This window comes from Lissotriton vulgaris, chromosome 4_1 (assembly GCF_964263255.1).
Source record: "Lissotriton vulgaris chromosome 4_1, aLisVul1.2, whole genome shotgun sequence".
NCBI lineage: Eukaryota > Metazoa > Chordata > Amphibia > Caudata > Salamandridae > Lissotriton > Lissotriton vulgaris.
Window position 1 is genome coordinate 58131072 of NC_141691.1, and position 17152 is coordinate 58148223.

A 17152-nucleotide genomic window follows, 5' to 3' on the forward strand; every position below is an offset into this window, starting at 1 on the left:
ATACGAGGGCAGAGCTCTTCCTCAAACCCCTCGAAAAGATACCATACGGTACTGGAGTATCCCCAGCAATTTTGCAGTTTTAGTGCCCTCCTTTATATTCTGGAGAGCCTCATTGATATGTTTCCTAAAAAGGGCCCCTCCAGAAAAGGGCAGATCAGATATCTTATTCTGGCCTTCAGGCCGAAAACACATTGCTGTGAGCCAACCTTCTCGGCTTATGACTGCCGCTCCTGCCAGAGACCCAAAAGCTGTCGTAGTGATATCCATTGCGCAGTCTATAACCTCAGAGGAAGCACTTTCACCCATCAGGAAGCTGGTCAATATAAGAGGCTAGGTCGCACCATATCTGGCGATCGTAGGGGCCTAAGATCGCTAGAGTATTATCTACCCTGACCATCAGTCTTGACATCAAAGAGAATCGCTTGCCTGCATTGTCAAGGCGTCTGTCTTCCTTGTCGGGTGGTGGTGTGACCAGAACAGCCGGCTTCTTGGACTTCCTGTGAGAAGCCTGGGAGATTACGGAGCTGGCTTTGGGGGACCCAGGAAGGCAGGAAAGTAAAGAGGATGGCATACAAACCATCTCCTCTTGAGACAGGTGGTGGGAGTCCTAAGGAGGCACGTATTAGTGCTCCACCTCAGAGCCCTCCTAGAAGTCATCTTTCTGGCATTTTACGTGCAACTCAGATGGACTGCAGGCGTAATCAAAGGGGGCTTCATCCTCTTCATCAGAGTGCTCTTCTTCCAGGAGATGTGAAGGAATCAAAGTAATCAGCTTACTAGGTGAAGTGACTTCTGGAACTAAGTGTCTAATTCTTGGCTGCTCACCGTATTTCAAGAATTCTTTGATAGAGGCACATTGCCCACTTCCCTCTGCGAGGCTGTACTTGTAGTCCTCCCAAAAGCTGGTCGTGACCCCCCTTCTCATGAGCTTTTACCGCACGTTGTCCTTACTTACATAGGACTACAAAATTCAGGGTAAGTTGCTGGCCAACAGATTGCTGGATGTCGTCCCTCTGCTGGTCCATGCGGACCAACACAGGTTTGTAATGGTCAGGAGCATGGGGCTGAACCTTTGTCACCTGTTTAAAATCCTAGAGTGGGCCCAAACGGCTCCCGAGAAGCACAAGATAGCAGCTTTAGACGTAGAAAAGGCCTTGGATACACTGGAGTGGGATTATCTACAGGCGGTGCTGGCTCGATTTGGCATAGGTCCTTATGCTGGGTAAAAATATTATACACCAACCCACGTGACCGGGTGAAAACAGGCAGTAATTTCGGACCCCTTTGATTTTGAGCGCTGTACCAGGCGGGGGATGCTCACCCATGCTGTCTGCCTTGGCCATGGATTCCCTGGCCTGCACTACCAATCCATGCTATCTACTGGGGCATACGAGTGCACACGCAGTGGCATATAGTGTCTCTTTACGCAGATGATGCACTGATCTATCTTTGCAACCAGGATGAGGCGCTCCGAGGTCTAGTGGAACTCTTAGACACCCATGAACGCTTGTTGGGCCTCAAAGTTAATTCGGATAAATCAGTCTTATTCCCGATGTCACCCATCCAAGTCGAGAAAAGGCAGCGGCAGTCCCATGCACCACTTACCAGAACGTATGACTTATTTAAATACTTGGGAGTTCAGGTCTATCACTCCCCGTCTGATCTGTTAGACGGCAATCTGGGGAAGGCGATCATCAGTGCTAGTGCGAGTCTCCTGTTTTGAACTGCTCTCCCATTATTCCCCCCATGGGCCGGATTGCCATATCCAAAATGCTCCTCCTCCTTAGGCTCCTATATTTTTGGCCGTTCTCCCCTACAGACCGCCTCAGAAATTGTTCCATGACCTACGTTCTCTTAGTGTCTCTGATATGGGGCAACTCCAGGGCGAGGGTGGCACTCTCTAAGCTTCATCTCCCTAAATCGGAGAGAGGACTAGGCGGGCCCAATTAGGAGTTCTACTATGCAGCCGCTCAGCTCCAGTGGCCCATGCGCTGGCTTGCAAAGCAGAACCTAGCTGAACTGGCGCCAGGGCAATATAGTTATCACGACAGACCTGCTTGAATGGCTATCAGGTACCAGAACTCAGCTCCATAGGACGGAGGGTTGTACTTTGCTACAGGCAGCCATATAGCCTGGTCGCATTACGTGATATCACACTGCCATCCTATGTCGTATGTCCCAGACCTCCCCATAGAGACACTCCCAGGATGGTATACCAGCCTGAAGCGCTCAGAACTGGTTGATTGGCAAGCCGTTGGACTGGCAACATGGAAAGATTTCTTTGTAGACTCTGCCTTGTGTAGTTTTGATGCTCTGAGGGCCAACTATGGGGTGGCTCCGGGAACATTCCTTCTATACGCAACACTGACAACATGCAACACATATCTGGGGGACATTAGTACTGTACCACAACTTCTGAAGCCTTACAAACACTATTGACGCAGGGGTCAGGTAGGAAAGCTATCACAGCCATATACAATTCTCTTAGAACGGACACAGCCCCCTCATTGTCTCCACTGTGCGAATACTGTACAGCGGCGCTCTCCACCTAAATCACAGATAAGTAATGGCAACAATGCGTAGGAAATCCAAAGACAATTTCGATGAATGCAAGTTTGAAATTCACGCAATTGAATTATTTATCTCACACATACTTATCCACACAACGGTTGGCGCGAATGGACCAGACCTCCATAGATATTTGCCCCAGGTGCCACGACACGGGTGCAGATTTCTTGCATATGGTCTGGACGTGCTCCCATGTCACCAAAAGGAACGTGTGACGTAAGAACCATAGCAAATTAATTTACTTGCCATTGGTACTGGTCAAACGCCCTCTAGCAATGCCTGGAAGTCCCAGACTGGCCCATTCGTCAGACGCGGGCTGCTTGCCCTTCGGCATGCCCTAGTGGCCAAACATGACATATCAACAGCGCAATCCCCACGCCCAACGGTTCGGATGCAGCCTGTAGACGAGCAAAACTACGGGACTACTATAGAAACAAGACTCCAGGACACGAATTACCATGGGTGATATGGCACTAACGCTATTGCTGTTACTTATCAGTGTACCTGAGAAGCCTCAAGCAGCCATGCTGAGGCACGCTCGTGGCTGGGGTAAGGGGCCACACCAACAAGTGGACACAACACTTCGATATAACGGTACCATACTTCCGGCCTGGCGTAACCACACCCACACATACATACCGCAACATTTGGGCTACATTCTCTCCCCCCCTACTCTGCTCCCAAAATAGCACCTATTACAGCAGGACCCTGTTGGCTTGCATTCCGCACAGGAGGCACACTAAGCAGCTATATACATACGATATTTATAGAATAAGCACACTAGTAAGGTGTTATCAAGTTTAATAGTTATTTTTATAGTTTTCTTTTTATTGCTTTTACTCTCACATTGTGATTTAATATAGCTTCATACAGTAACATCTGCTGCTCATCTCTGTAGTGACAATGCTGCCATTGCTTGATAGTAATGTCCAATGCAGCGATTTGCCCCCCCCGCAAAGCGATGGCAGCGCATTCCTGCTGCAATGCTGGGCGAGACCTAAAAACACTGCATAGTTCAGTGAAGACTCCTTAGCACAATGTGCGGTAGAAAATCTGGAAGTCAGAGGTCCTCTCAGGTGTGTTCTAGAGGGTTGGGCGTTCTGTTTGGCTAAGGCCCAGTTTTTGGTCTCTTTTACAAAAAGAGATTAAAACAAGTTACTTACCTGTAACTTTGGTTCCCCAGCATTGGTAACTTTCATAGATTCCCATGCTTTGTATCATTCCCCCGTCGTCGGAATGGGAGCTTCTGTAAATAAAAAATACCATAGCAGTAAGTATAATAGAGAAAACTAGGCCTCATCTCATTTTGTAGCTTGTCCACCTCTTTTTGTAAAAGAGATCAAAAATTCTGCAACAACCAATCAGAATAGCCTCATCCCTTAGAACCCTCCTGAGAGAGCCTCAGATTTTTCGTAGCAGTTGTGTAACAGCAACTATCTCAGTAAAAAGAGGCTGAGCTTTCCCAGGGGAGGAGGGTGGGCGCATGGGAATCGATGAAAGTTACCAATACTGGGGAACCAAAGTTACAGGTAACTTGTTTTCTTGCTCCAGTATTGGAACTTTCATAGATTCCCATGCTTTGTATCAGAGTAGCTAGCAGTAAGTCATGAAAGCACATTTTGTTATATGAATATCCTTACATGTCAACATAGATATCCTCATAAGAAACAAATTATAAACATGTTACCACAGAGAAGAATATATATAAAATCAATACAAAATGTGCAATACAGGACGGAGGGATTGTAGGGAAAGCTCACCTCATTGAAAAAGATTTCTCAGGACTGCTTGACCCATCGCTGTATCTTCCTTCATGGAGGAATCCAAGCAGTAGTGCTTTGTGAAGGTGTGGATACTGCTCCACGTAGCTGCTCTACAGATGTCCTTGATAGGTACTCCTGAGAATAGAGCCACTGATGAAGCAACAGATCTCGTTGAATGAGCACGAACTCGTCTTTCAAGCGGTTTGCCCGCTTCCTGATGACAATACTGAATCGTATTAGAGATCCAACGTGAAATACTGTTCTTTGAAAGAGGAAAAACCCTTCCGCGGGGCACTATAAGAGACAAAAAGCTGAGAAGACCGTGAATGGTTTCGTTCGTTCCAGATAAAATTTTAGACACCTCTGAACATCTAAAGAATGCAAAGACCTCTACGTTGGTGTAGTAGGTCGTGGGGAAAAAAGACTTCAAAATCACAGGCTCATTCAAATAGAATTCTGATGGTACCTTCGGGATGAATTTTAGATTTGTCCTTAGAATCAGAGCATTGTTCTTAAACTGAAGAAAGGGCTCCACGATCGTTAGCGCTTGAAGCTTACTAATCCCCCTGGCTGATGTTAAGGCTAATAGGAGAGCCAGCTTCCATGACACAAATTTTACATCTGCTCTGTGAATAGGTTCAAACGGAGCTCTCATCAGATAAACCAAAACCAGATTAAGCTGCCAGACTGGTGGAGGAGGCTGGACTGGAGGAAACACCCTGAACAAGCCCTCCAGGAATTGTTTAATAATCCTAGCGGACCAAAGTGAAGGACCTGAAGAAGTCTGCCTGAATCTAGAGATGGCTGCTAGATGTACCTTGACAGAAGAATGAGCCAAACCTGACTTTGCCAGAGAAAGAATATTTGGTAAAAGCTGATGCGGAGCTGAAGTGTATGGATGAATATTCTGCCTCCGACACCAGAGGCAGAATCTCTTCCATTTCGCCCGATAAGTCTTATTTGTACTTGGAGCTCGGGCCTGAGACAGGATATCTCTACACTCTTCTGAGAGGTTCAAGCCTTGGAATTCTCTGTACTCAGGAGCCACGCTGTCAATTGGAGTGAGCTCGGATCTGGATGGAGCACCTGACCCTGAGACATCGTCAACAGACGGAATAGGCTGTAGGTGAATTGGTTGGTCTTGAGACAGTAGGAGTTCCGTGTGCCAGAACTGACTGGGCCACGCTGGTGCAATCAAAATCATTCTGCAAGGTTCCGCTTTGAGTTTCCTGATCAGCCTCGGGATCAATGGAATTGGAGGAAAGGCGTAGACAAATGCGCCGTACCAAGCTATCAAAAGCGCATTCCCAAAGGACCCCTGCTGGTGATCCCTGCTTGCATAGAACCGGCATTTGGTGTTTTCTGGGGTCGCAAACAGGTCTATGGTTGGGGTCCCCAGACTGCAAAGATCTCAGAGAATGGTCTGGTCCAATTCCCACTCGTGACTGATCGATCTTTGGCGACTCAACGCATCCGCTGTTGAATTGAGCGAGCCTGCGAGGTGTTCTGCATAATGTTGTGGAGAATCGCCCACTTCCAAATTTCCTGAGCTTCCTTTGAAAGAGCCCGGGATCTTGTCTCGCCCTGTCTGTTTATATAGTGCATGGCCGTTGTGTTGTCCGTGCGAACCAGCACTGTACGATTCTGAATCCTTGGCAGAAAGGCCTGTAGGGCTAAGCGAATAGCTCTGAGTTCCAATAGATTGATGTGGAACTTGAGTTGATCCGGATCCCAATGACCGCTCACCTTCAACTCTTGAAGGACTGCCCCCAACCTTCTAGTGAAGCATCCGTGGCTAGAACCAGGGGTGATTGGGGGGGGGAAGCGTGATGGTTAAGTCTTCTGCGATGTTGTATTTTACCAACCACCAGCTGCTTGCTCTTCTCATTGCTGATGTCACCATGATTTTGTTGTCGAACGAGCCTTCCGCCTGGCGCCATTGTTTGTCCAGTTGCTCTTGTAACTGACGCATTCGAAGCCTGCAGTGCAGAATCAAAGGTATGCAGGATGATATCGATCCAAGCAGGGACTTGTAGAGACGGACCAACAGATACTTCCTCTTTTTCAAGAGAAGAGCTGACAGAACAAGCTTGTTCTGATGTTCCTCCGATGGAAAAGCCTTGCAGCGATTTGTGTCCAGAATAGAGCCCAGAAATGTTGCCGACCTGGATGGAAGAAGGATTGATTTCTCCTTGTTGAGTTGCAGGCCCAGTTGGTTGAAAAGTTGAATGCAGCTTGAGACCGCTCTGGAAGCTGCCTGGAAAGACGGAGCTTTTATCAGCCAATCGTCTAGGTAGGGAAAAACCTCTAGAAATTGTCTTCTGAGAAACGCTGTCACCGGAGCCAGTACCTTCGTAAATATTCTTCGTGCGGACCTGAGACCAAACGGAAGCACTCTGAACTGAAAATGGCTCTTGCCTACTGTGAAGCGTAGGTATTGTCCGTGAGCTGGGTGGATTGGCACATGGAAGTATGCATCTTCCAAATCCAGCGTTGCCATGTAGTCCCCTGGATTCAGTAGACTTAGAATATCCTGAAGGGTGACCATCCTGAATGATAGTTTTATGAGATAGGTGTGAAGCTCCCTTAGATCTAATATTGGTCGCCACTTTTCCTTTGTCTTTCGAACCAGGAAGAACCTGGAATAAAAAACTTTTCCCCTCTGGGAGTGAGGTACAGGTTCTATTGCCCCCTTGATGAAAAGTTGATGGGCTTCGAGACGTAGAAGTTTTAGATGTTTTGATTCGTTGGCGCCTGTAGCTCTGGTTGGAGGAAGTTGTTGAAACTCCAAAGTGTGGCGACCCTGAATGACCTTCCAGCTGCGTAGACAATGAGAATCCTGCCCCCCCACTGATGTTATCGGAGGGGTAGTAACAGAAAAAAGCCATGAAGCCGCTATTTTAGTTTAGAATTGTCTCTCCATTGACGCCCTCTTGGTGGTTGATGAGAGAAAGACGCCGATTGACCTTGGCGTTGTGAACATTGCGGGTTGTAAGATTGAGAGGACTGAGAGTACAAAGAGTACCGTCCGGTGCTTTATATTTCTTCTCCAGCCGGGGAAGAACAGGGATAACTGTCGCAGGATTCTGCATCACTTTAGTGCCTTCCGACCATACATGTTCAATTATTGGAATTGAATGAATTGACTTTCTGTAAGGTTCCTTGAAGTCGTAAAGGAAACAGTCTGATTGCACAGTCTTAATTGGAAGGCCAAATCTCTTGGAAGCCCTCTCCATAAGATTATTGAAACCTCCAATGTCAGCTGGAGGGGAGGTTGCAGTAACCGGCACTGGTGAATCAGGATCCTGGTTGACATCGTCCCAACCTCTATCCTGGTCATTTGAAGGATCAACCTGAAGGTCTCCATCAGATGAGACATCATCATCTTGAACTGTCACAACCTCCTGACAGCTCTCTGGGTTCCGGTCCCGAAACCCGAGTAACCAGAGGTGTCACTGCCACTGCAGGAGTAGTAGGAATGGATGGAGAAGGAGGACGCTGCTGCTGTTCCACAGTTTGCGACGGAAAACTCTATTTGCAGTTCTGTAACATCAATTGTAAGTCTGTTATAAGAGAGGACGGCATTGCTACCATATCATGTCGTGATCTTTGAGGCGGCCTTTCTTGTTGAACAACTGGTGTTCCTCAGTATAGCACTCATCAGAGTCTTAATCTTGATATTTAACCTGTAGTTGGGATGGGCTATAAGCGTCCCCGTAAGTACCATCCTCAACTTCATCAGACTCCTCGTGGGAGGCAAAGGAGTTACACGCCTTGGAGACGTCATTTCAGGAGTAATTTGCTGCCTTCTTATCGAAATGCAGACTTTTTGAATAGTCGACGACGTCGTCGACGGACTCTTCGTCGACAGTAACGTCGGCAGAATCATAGTCGACGGGACCGTCGACGGAGAGATGGATTTTGTCGACGTAGGGTTGGTCGTCCACGGTGGATGGATCGTCGACGGAGTCGACGAGCTCGTCGTCATAATCATCATGGCCGCAGTCGTCGACGTAGTCTTCCTCGCCGCCGTTGACACTATCTTCATCGTCATTACAGTCGACGTAGAAGATTTAAACACCATCGTCGACTAGCAGGAAACGGGTACCTTAAACATCGACGAAGATATCAATGCCGCCGTCGACTATGATGCCGTCGACAGTCCAGTCGACGAAGCCGTACCTGAACTTAAGTCCTTTCTGGAAGCCGTTGTCGACGTACTAGCTGTTTTTGTCGTCGACGGTCGTGGTTTTTTGAAGGTTTTTTACCTCCCTTCTCCTTTTCAGATGATGGAGAAGTTACAGATAAACTTTTCTTCACCTTCTTTTGCTGTCTGTGCCTCATCAGTCTGTCCCAGCCTCTCCTTTACACCTCGGTGAGGTGATTTTATGGGACTAGCTCTTTCAGACCTATCAGAGGTCTTTTGTAAGGCTTTCACAGGGGGCTCCATAGATGCTGAAGGGGATGACCTACCCCTCTTCTTGGATCTTCTGGAGGACGCACCTGAGGAAGAATCCTCACTGTCAGATGACAAAACCTCCTTACCTGATTTCGTTTTCTGGAGCCAAGTCAGCAAACGGCCTTCCCTGTCTCTCAAGGTCTTTGTAGAGAATGTCCTGCAGATTTTACAATCTGTGGCCTTGTGGTCCAGGTACAAGCAGTAGATACAGCCCTCATGCTTGTCCTTCACAAACAGTCTCTTCTTAGAACAAGTAGCACAAGCTCTAAATAAAGCCTTCTTCTCCTTGTCAGACATATTAAAGTTGAAGAAATGGAAAAGAATCCAATCGGAAGAGAAATCTGAGCAGAGCCCAGTGGAGACTCCCTAGCACAACGTGCGGTAGAAAAATCTGAGGCTCTCAGGAGGGTTCTAAGGGGTGAGGCTATTCTGATTGGTTGTTGCAGAATATTTGGTCTCTTTTACAAAAAGAGGTGGACAAGCGACAAAATGAGATGAGGCCTAGGCCTAGTTCTCTTTTGTACTTGCTGCTATGGTATTTTTTATTTACCGAGGCTCCCATTCTGACGACGTGGGAAGGATACAAAGCATGGGAATATATGAAAGATCCAATACTGGGGCAAGGCCTGTTTTTTTAGTTTTATGCTAACTTTGCATTGCTGTTTTGATATGCAGGGGACTCCCATCTTGACGAGGGGGAATGATGCACAAGTTACTACTTGTGTAACGATATATCTGTAAGAGACATTAGTTAGTGATAGATTCCTTACCTTAGAATATCCCCAGGCGTCAGACTGGATCCGGAAAGTTTTGTGTAGCAGTACCCTTGCGCGTCGGTAGGCGTCGTCTGCGGCTCCGCGTCCGTCGTGGGCGCCGTGATGACGTCGTCGGAGTACTTAGACGCCGCCTCCGCGTGCTGACGTCAGTTCTTAGCCACAGCTTTTCCGCGCCAGAAGCGCAGAGCCATGACAAAAACTGACACTGGTGCCAAGAAACTAGGGCCCTGAAAGGGGATGACCTTAACCCTAGATATCGGTTCGCAGAACGGGGAGGATGGGTGGGTCGGTAAGGAATCTATCACTAACTAATGTCTCTTACAGATATATCGTTACACAAGTAGTAACTTGTGCATCTAAAAGAGACACGTTAGTGATAGATTCCTTACCTTAGAATAGATACCCCAGCAATACCATCCCCGTGGTGGTGGGTCTGCGAACCAATATTCACACCAGAAAGTCCTGGAGAACGGAACGGCCGAAGTAGCCATCTCTCCGGACTTGACTATCCAGGCAGTAGTGTCTCGCAAACGTGTGCAACGAAGCCCACGTAGCAGCCTGGCAAATGTCCTGCAGGGGCACACCTCGGCCCAAGGCAGTTGTCGTGGCCGTGGCTCGAGTGGAATGAGCCCGCAGCCCAACAGGTGGTTCCTTCTTAGCCAAGGAGTAACACGCCTGGATGCACATGATAATCCATCTAGAAATGATCCTCTTGTGCACCGCTTTCCCTTTCTTAGCGCCCGCGTACCCAACAAAGAGTTGATCATCCACCCGGAACTGGCGTGTGCGATCCAGATAGAATGAGAGCGCACGTTTTGGGTCCAGACGGTGGAGCCTCTCCTCCTCTCTCGAGGGGTGCGGAGGCGGAAAGAAGGTGGGCAATGTGATGGACTGCCCAATGTGAAAGGCCGTGACCACCTTAGGCAAGAAGGAGGGCCTAGTCCTCAAAACAACCTTGTCCGGATGGACTGAAAGGAAAGGAGGCTTACAAGAAAGAGCCTGGAGCTCACTCACTCTCCTGGCAGAGGTGATGGCTACCAGGAATGCAGTCTTCAAAGAAAGAAGGCGAAGCGGACAGTTATGAAGTGGCTCAAAGGGAGCGCACATCAGAAATGTTAGAACCAGATTCAAGTCCCACTGAGGCATCAAGAAAGGAACAGGAGGAAAGGTATGAGTGATGCCTTTCAGAAATCTGATAACTATAGGGGACTTGAACAAAGAAGGTTGGTCAGGCAGCCTCAGAAAGGCCGAAAGAGCCGAAAGATAGCCCTTGATATTGCCCAGAGCAAAGCCCTGCTGGGCAAGAGAAAGAAGGAAGAGAAGAATCTCAGAGAGAGGGGTATTGAGAGGATCCACAGCCTTTGCTGTGCACCATGCCACAAATCTGATCCACCTGCAGGCGTATACCGTTTTTGTGGAGGGACGCCTGGCTGCCAGAATGATGTTGCAAACTTCAGGAGGCAAGTCAAATGGCCTCAACTGCCGCCGCTCAATCTCCATGCATGGAGGTGGAGACTGGACAGGTTCGGGTGGAGGACCGTCCCCTGCTGCTGCGACAGAAGGTCCTCCTGAAGAGGCAGACGAACCGGGGGATCGACTGACATACTGAGTAGCTCGGGATACCAGAACCTTCGTGCCCAGTCCGGAGCCACAAGGATGACTTGTGCCCGGTCGCGCTTGATCTTCTTCAGCACTCTGGGCAGAAGAGGTTTAGGCTGAAAGGCGTACAACAGACCGCAGCTCCACTCGCGACGAAAAGCGTCTCCGAGCGAGTGCCGCCTTGGAAATTCCAACGCGCAGAACTGATGACATTGCGCGTTCTCTTCGGTGGCGAATAGATCTAACCAAGGCTCTCCCCAACGCAGAAAGAGGCCTTGCGCCACGTCCGAGTTCAGACGCCATTCGTGATCCATCGAGCACCGACGGCTGTGTTCGTCCGCCCTGGCGTTCAGAGAACCTGCCAGGTGTTGAACCACCAGAGTCACGCCCTGATGTTCCAGCCACTGCCAGAGGCGCAGAGCCTCCTGGCAGAGGGTCCACGACCCCACACCGCCCTGTTTGTTGCAGTACCACATGGCGGTGGTGTTGTCCGTGAACACCTGCACTGCACTCCCTCGGACAGACGGGAGGAATGCTTTCAGTGCCAGACGAATCGCCCGCAGCTCCAACAGATTGATATGGAGCCGGGATTCCGCCGGAGACCAGAGTCCTCTGATCTCCGCCTCTCCCAAGTGGCTACCCCAGCCCTGGAGGGACGCGTCCGTCACAACCACGTGCTCCGGTTGGGGAAGGGAGAGGGATCTGCCGTTGACCCAATCGCGGTCCGTGAGCCACCACTGCAGCTGTCTCGCAGTGCCCTCCGAGATCAGGACATGGTCGGAAAGGTTGCCCCGGTGCTGGGCCCACTGAGACTTCAGGTCCCACTGCAGAGCCCGCATCCGCCACCGTGCGTGATGCACCAGAAGGATGCAGGAGGCCATCAGCCCCAGAAGCCGCAGCGTCAACCTGACCGAAACCCGGGATAACGGCCCGAAGACCGGGATCAGGGCCTGAATATCCCGGACCCGCTGTTCGGGCGGGTAAACCCGAAACTGCGCCGAGTCGAGAACCGCTCCGATGAAAAGGAGCTTCTGAGAGGGGCACAGGTGTGACTTCGGCACATTGATGGAAAATCCCAGCCTGTGCAGGAGATCCGCCGTAGTCTGGAGGTGGGTGACGACTGCCTGGGGCGAGCCCGCCTTCAACAACCAGTCGTCTAGGTAGGGGAAGACTGAAACCCCTAACCTGCGCAGGTGAGCTGCGACCACCGCCATCACCTTCGTGAACACCCGTGGGGCGCTGGTAAGGCCGAAGGGGAGCACGGTAAACTGAAAGTGCTCGTGGCCTACCGTGAACCGCAGGTAACGCCGATGGGCCGGCAGGACGGGGATGTGGAAATACGCATCCTGCAAGTCCAACGCTACCATCCAGTCTCCTGGGTCTAGGGCAGTCAAGACCTGAGCCAGTGTCAGCATTTTGAACTTCTCCTTCCGGAGGAAGCCGTTGACGCTCCTCAGATCCAAGATAGGGCGTAGGCCTCCTTTGCCCTTCTTGGGTACCAGGAAGTAGTGGGAGTAGCAACCACGTCCTACTTCTGGCCCAGGAACGCGCTCGATGGCCCCCTTGGCCAAGAGGGCCGAAACTTCCTCCTGCAGGAGCCGCAAATGATCCCCCGATACGCGGTGGTGTTGCGGTGGCATGGCTTGAGGGGTCGTCTCGAAGGGGAGGGAGTAGCCCCTTCGGACGATCTGCAGCACCCACCTGTCCGAAGTGACTGCGCGCCAGTGAGAGTGGTGATGGCGAACCCTGCCTCCCACTGGCGTCACATGGGCCGAAAAGCACGGACTAGGAGGGTTTAGAGGCGGATGCTGCGGGGGCAGGTGTGGACTGGCTCCGCTTGCCTCCCCTACCGCCTCCACGGCGGTTTCCACGGCCGCCGCCGCGCTGGACGACAGTTTGCGGCGAGTGTCTGGCGGCACGTGTGGGGACGCCCCTTCCGTGGCCACGAAAGGAGCGAAAAGCAGCCACTTGCTGGCGCGGGGCCGAGAGGCCCAAGGACTTGGCCGTAGCCCTGGAGTCCTTAAAGCGCTTGAGCGCGTGGTCTGCCTTGTCGCCAAAGAGACGACGGCCATCGAACGGCATGTCCATGAGTGTATTCTGGACATCAGCCGAGAAGTTGGCGGACCTAAGCCAGGCGTGGCGTCGAATCGCCACCGTCGTAGCCATCGCTCTGCCCAGCGAGTCAGTGGTGTCCAGTACGCACCTGATCGAATATTTCGCTGCGTCCCGGCCCTCCACTAGGGCTTGGCCGAGTTTGGCCCGTACCTCAAACGGGCACTCTGGCAGCAATTCCGCCACCGTTTCCCATATAGAATGGGTGTAACGGCCCAAGAGGCATGCGGTGTTGGAAGACCGCAGTCCACAGCTAAGGGACGAGAAGACCTTTTTGCCAAAGGCCTCGTACCTCTTGGATTCCCGATCAGGGGGTGCTGACGGGAAGGCGGTCTGGGAGTTAGAGGCCTGGATAACCAGACTCTCGGGGGTGGGGTGGGTGGACAGGAAACATGGGTCGCCCGGAGCCGGTGGCGTCTGGCCACGTTCCTATCTACAGGCGAACCTGTAGCGGGCCTGGACCAAGTGCCCAACAGAACGTCCGACAAGGCCTCATTAAACGGCAGCTTTGGCTCCATGGAGCATGACTGCGGCTTAAGGACCTCAGTGAGGAGATTAGTCCTCACGGCCGCGACGGGGAGCTCAAGGCCCAAGGCCTTAGCAGCCCTCATCAACACCACACTATATGTAGCGCCCTCCTCCGAAGCCACGGAAGGAGGAGAGACGAATCCAGTGTCTGGAGAGGTGTCCAGGCCACTGGCCTCCCCAAGGTCTCCTGTCCAGTCCATGCTAGACTGACATTCCCTTGTCAGAGGGTCCTCAGACCCCTCCCAGTCCTCCTCTTTCCTCATCTCCTGAGACTCAGGGTCGTTAGCGAATGAGGATGGTTCATAGGGATAGAAATCCCCGAACGGCGTTGGGATCGGCGCCGACTGGCGCTGTCCCGACGCCGGGACCCATAGAGAGGAGGTATTGGGGACGGCGTCGGCCGGGACCGACGCTGGCGGGGACACCACACGGACCGACACCGGGGGGGTCGTAAGGTCCACCGGGGACGCTCCATCGCCCGACGAGGGCCGAACGGCACCCTGCGGCGTCGGACCCGAAGGCACCGACGACGCCGGGACCGCCGAACCCTGCGGCGCCGAGCCCGAGGGCAGCGGCGGCGCCGGGATCGCAGAGCCCTGCGGCGCCGGCGTCGAAGCCGAAGCACCCGACGGCGTCGGGGTTGTACCCAACCCACTAGGGCCCCCAGACGGATTCACTGGGCCCGAAGGCGCCGCGGAACCCGTCGGGGAAGAAAGTGACCTCATGGCCATGAGGAAGCGCTCTATCTCCCCCGGCGTCGCGTTCAGCCCAGGGACCGGGGGGTATGGAGCCGAACGCGGCGCCCGCGACTCCTGAGGAGCCGCGTGGGCGGTGTCACCCGAACCCCCGGCCGCATCGCGCGAGCGTCGGGGGGAGCCGGAAGAGCGATGATGTCTCTTCGACTTCTTATGCTTCTTACCTGACAACTTGGACCCCGAGGAGTGGCGCCGACTCCCGGAGCTGTGACGGCTCCGCCCCCGCGACCTGTCCCTCGACCTCCCGTGGGACCGGGACCGGGACCTCACTTGGCGCGGGGCCGACTGGCGGATCTCGAGTCGCCTGCGGGACCGCTCCCGCCTGGCCTTCCTCGAGAGGGCCCGACAGTCGGAGCAGGCCTCGTCGTCATGGTCGACGCCCAAACACGTCAGGCACAGTCGGTGCGGATCCGTAACCGACATGAGTCGCTCGCAACCGCCGCAGTGCTTGAAGCCGGGCATCCCTAACGGCACCGTCGGAGTCGTGAAGACTTCGAAAGAGATCAAAAAGATCCAAAAAGTTAGTCAAAAAATGACCAGGGAACTGCTTTTTCCTGATCTGCGCTGGCTGGCGCGGAAAAAAGAAGAACTGACGTCAGCACGCGGAGGCGGCGTCTAAGTACTCCGACGTCATCACGGCGCCCACGACGCCGACGACTGACGCGGAGCCGCAGACGACGCCTACCGACGCGCAAGGGTACTGCTACGCAAAACTTTCCGGATCCAGTCTGACGCCTGGGGATATTCTAAGGTAATGAATCTATCACTAACGTGTCTCTTTCAGATACAAGCATATGATTCAAGATTGTGAATCTATGAAAGTTCCAATACTGAAGTAACTATCATTAGCAGGCTTATTCGCACGTTGGCATCAGAATAGTTGATTTGGCAAATAAGGGGGCAGGGGAGATTAAAGAAAGAATCAGAAAAAAGCAATTACGTACATGTTCCTGATTCTGCTTTAGTTCAAAGCACTGAACTGGCAAACATGCAAGATGCCGAAACACAAATTACATATGCACCTGAAACATCCAGGTCAAACCCTAATGCTAATCACGCCATAAAAGTGAAGCCTCTTACAAAAAAGATATTTGGTCCAAAGGTAACATTTGTCCTAGGTCTCCTTGGCTAGGGTTAGATGTCCAAAAACAGGGTAATTTATGCTCCTTTGTTGGTACACAACACAGTTTTGGGACATCTACTCCCAACCCAAGTTTGACTTTTTTCCCCTCGCTATGCCCCCATATTGACTTCAGGTGTACACACCCCTTCCCTGCCTAAGAATATACTGTGTCCACTTTGTGCAAGACGTGCAAAATCCACACAGGGGCTACAAAAATACAAGACATGGCTGGCATTTTACAAAACCCACAGAGGTGCTACAAAAATACAAGACATGGCTGGCATTTTACAAAACCCACACATGTGCTACAAAAATACAAGACATGGCTGGCATTTTACAAAAATGCATATCCTTCTTTCCTTTTGCTTAGTGGTAAAAAAATTCAGCTCGTCAAACAGACTGTCCTCATGAATAAACTAGTTCAGATGTACTGCTTTGTGGCTTTTCGTAAATCGTTGCACAAAACAGTATTTAGTTTCCTGATACTCACTCTTTCTGCCACGGCTCGTACAGATTGGATACTCGTCCCATAGAGATTGTCATTGAACTGCCCAGCCTCAATGAACTTGTTGTCCTGAATATCTTTCTCCATTTGCTCTCGTGAAGCGACAAAGTGATAGTCCTGTCCATCCATCTCTGTGTCCCGCCGAGGCCGAGTAGTATCTGTTGGGAGAAAAACTTTTAATTTAGGAAGAACACAAGCAAACTTGTTGGAAAAAATCTAAAAAAGAAAAAGTAAGATATCCATCTGTAAGAAAAGGTTACTTACCTCTTACAATACTACTTCTCCAAAGGATTCTTCATTAACGTGTTGAGCATTGGATTGTTCCGCCTGCATGTGGCATCTGGGAGCACTGTACATACATATATAGTTTCTACCTCAGTGACAGTCGCCACTGTGTGGCTATGTATCAAACACACTTTCCACTGCAAAATACATTTTTTGATTTGCCTAGGATATCGGATTCCGTGGACGGAAATGCTGCAGGAGTCAGGGTGATCCGTCAAGCAGGGCCAAGGAAAAGGCAGGGTCCAAAAACATTGTTTTACCATTCTAATTCCCATAAGAAAATTTGGTAAGTGAAACAGTAAAAAAACAGCTGCCAAAATGAATGATACCAATTTTGGCAAAAAGTTAGAATTACATTCTGAAACCATTATTTGGTGTAAACCTGTTTAACTGTTTGATAATTTTGCAATTAAAGAGGTGCTCAGTGTGGTCATTAAGTGGTATAATAGATGGTGATATCTGGACAGTTCGTCCTGCAGTACTGCAATTAAAAAATAAGGGCCTCTGATTGCCCATGTGCGTGCCATGTAATCAATCAAGGCATTTATAGAGCGCACTACTCTCCCGGAGGGTCTTAAGGCGCTTGTGGGGGGGGGGGGGAAGAGGGGAGGGGGGAGGGGCCGCTACTGCTCGAACAGCCAGGTCTTGAGTTTCTTCCTGAAGGAGAGGTGGTCTTGGG

General features: G+C 51.0%; 1 protein-coding gene across 4 annotated transcripts in view; it reads right to left on the minus strand.

The window, feature by feature from the left end:
* DLG3 (discs large MAGUK scaffold protein 3) overlaps window positions 1–17152 on the minus strand; it is a 2000883-nt gene that overhangs the window by 64153 nt on the left and 1919578 nt on the right. For all 4 annotated transcript variants that reach the window (XM_086918303.1, XM_086918301.1, XM_086918300.1 and 1 more), the window contains one exon: window positions 16174–16346. In XM_086918303.1, coding sequence (XP_086774429.1) covers window positions 16174–16346 — 173 coding nt within the window. The remainder of the gene's footprint in view (window positions 1–16173; window positions 16347–17152) is intronic.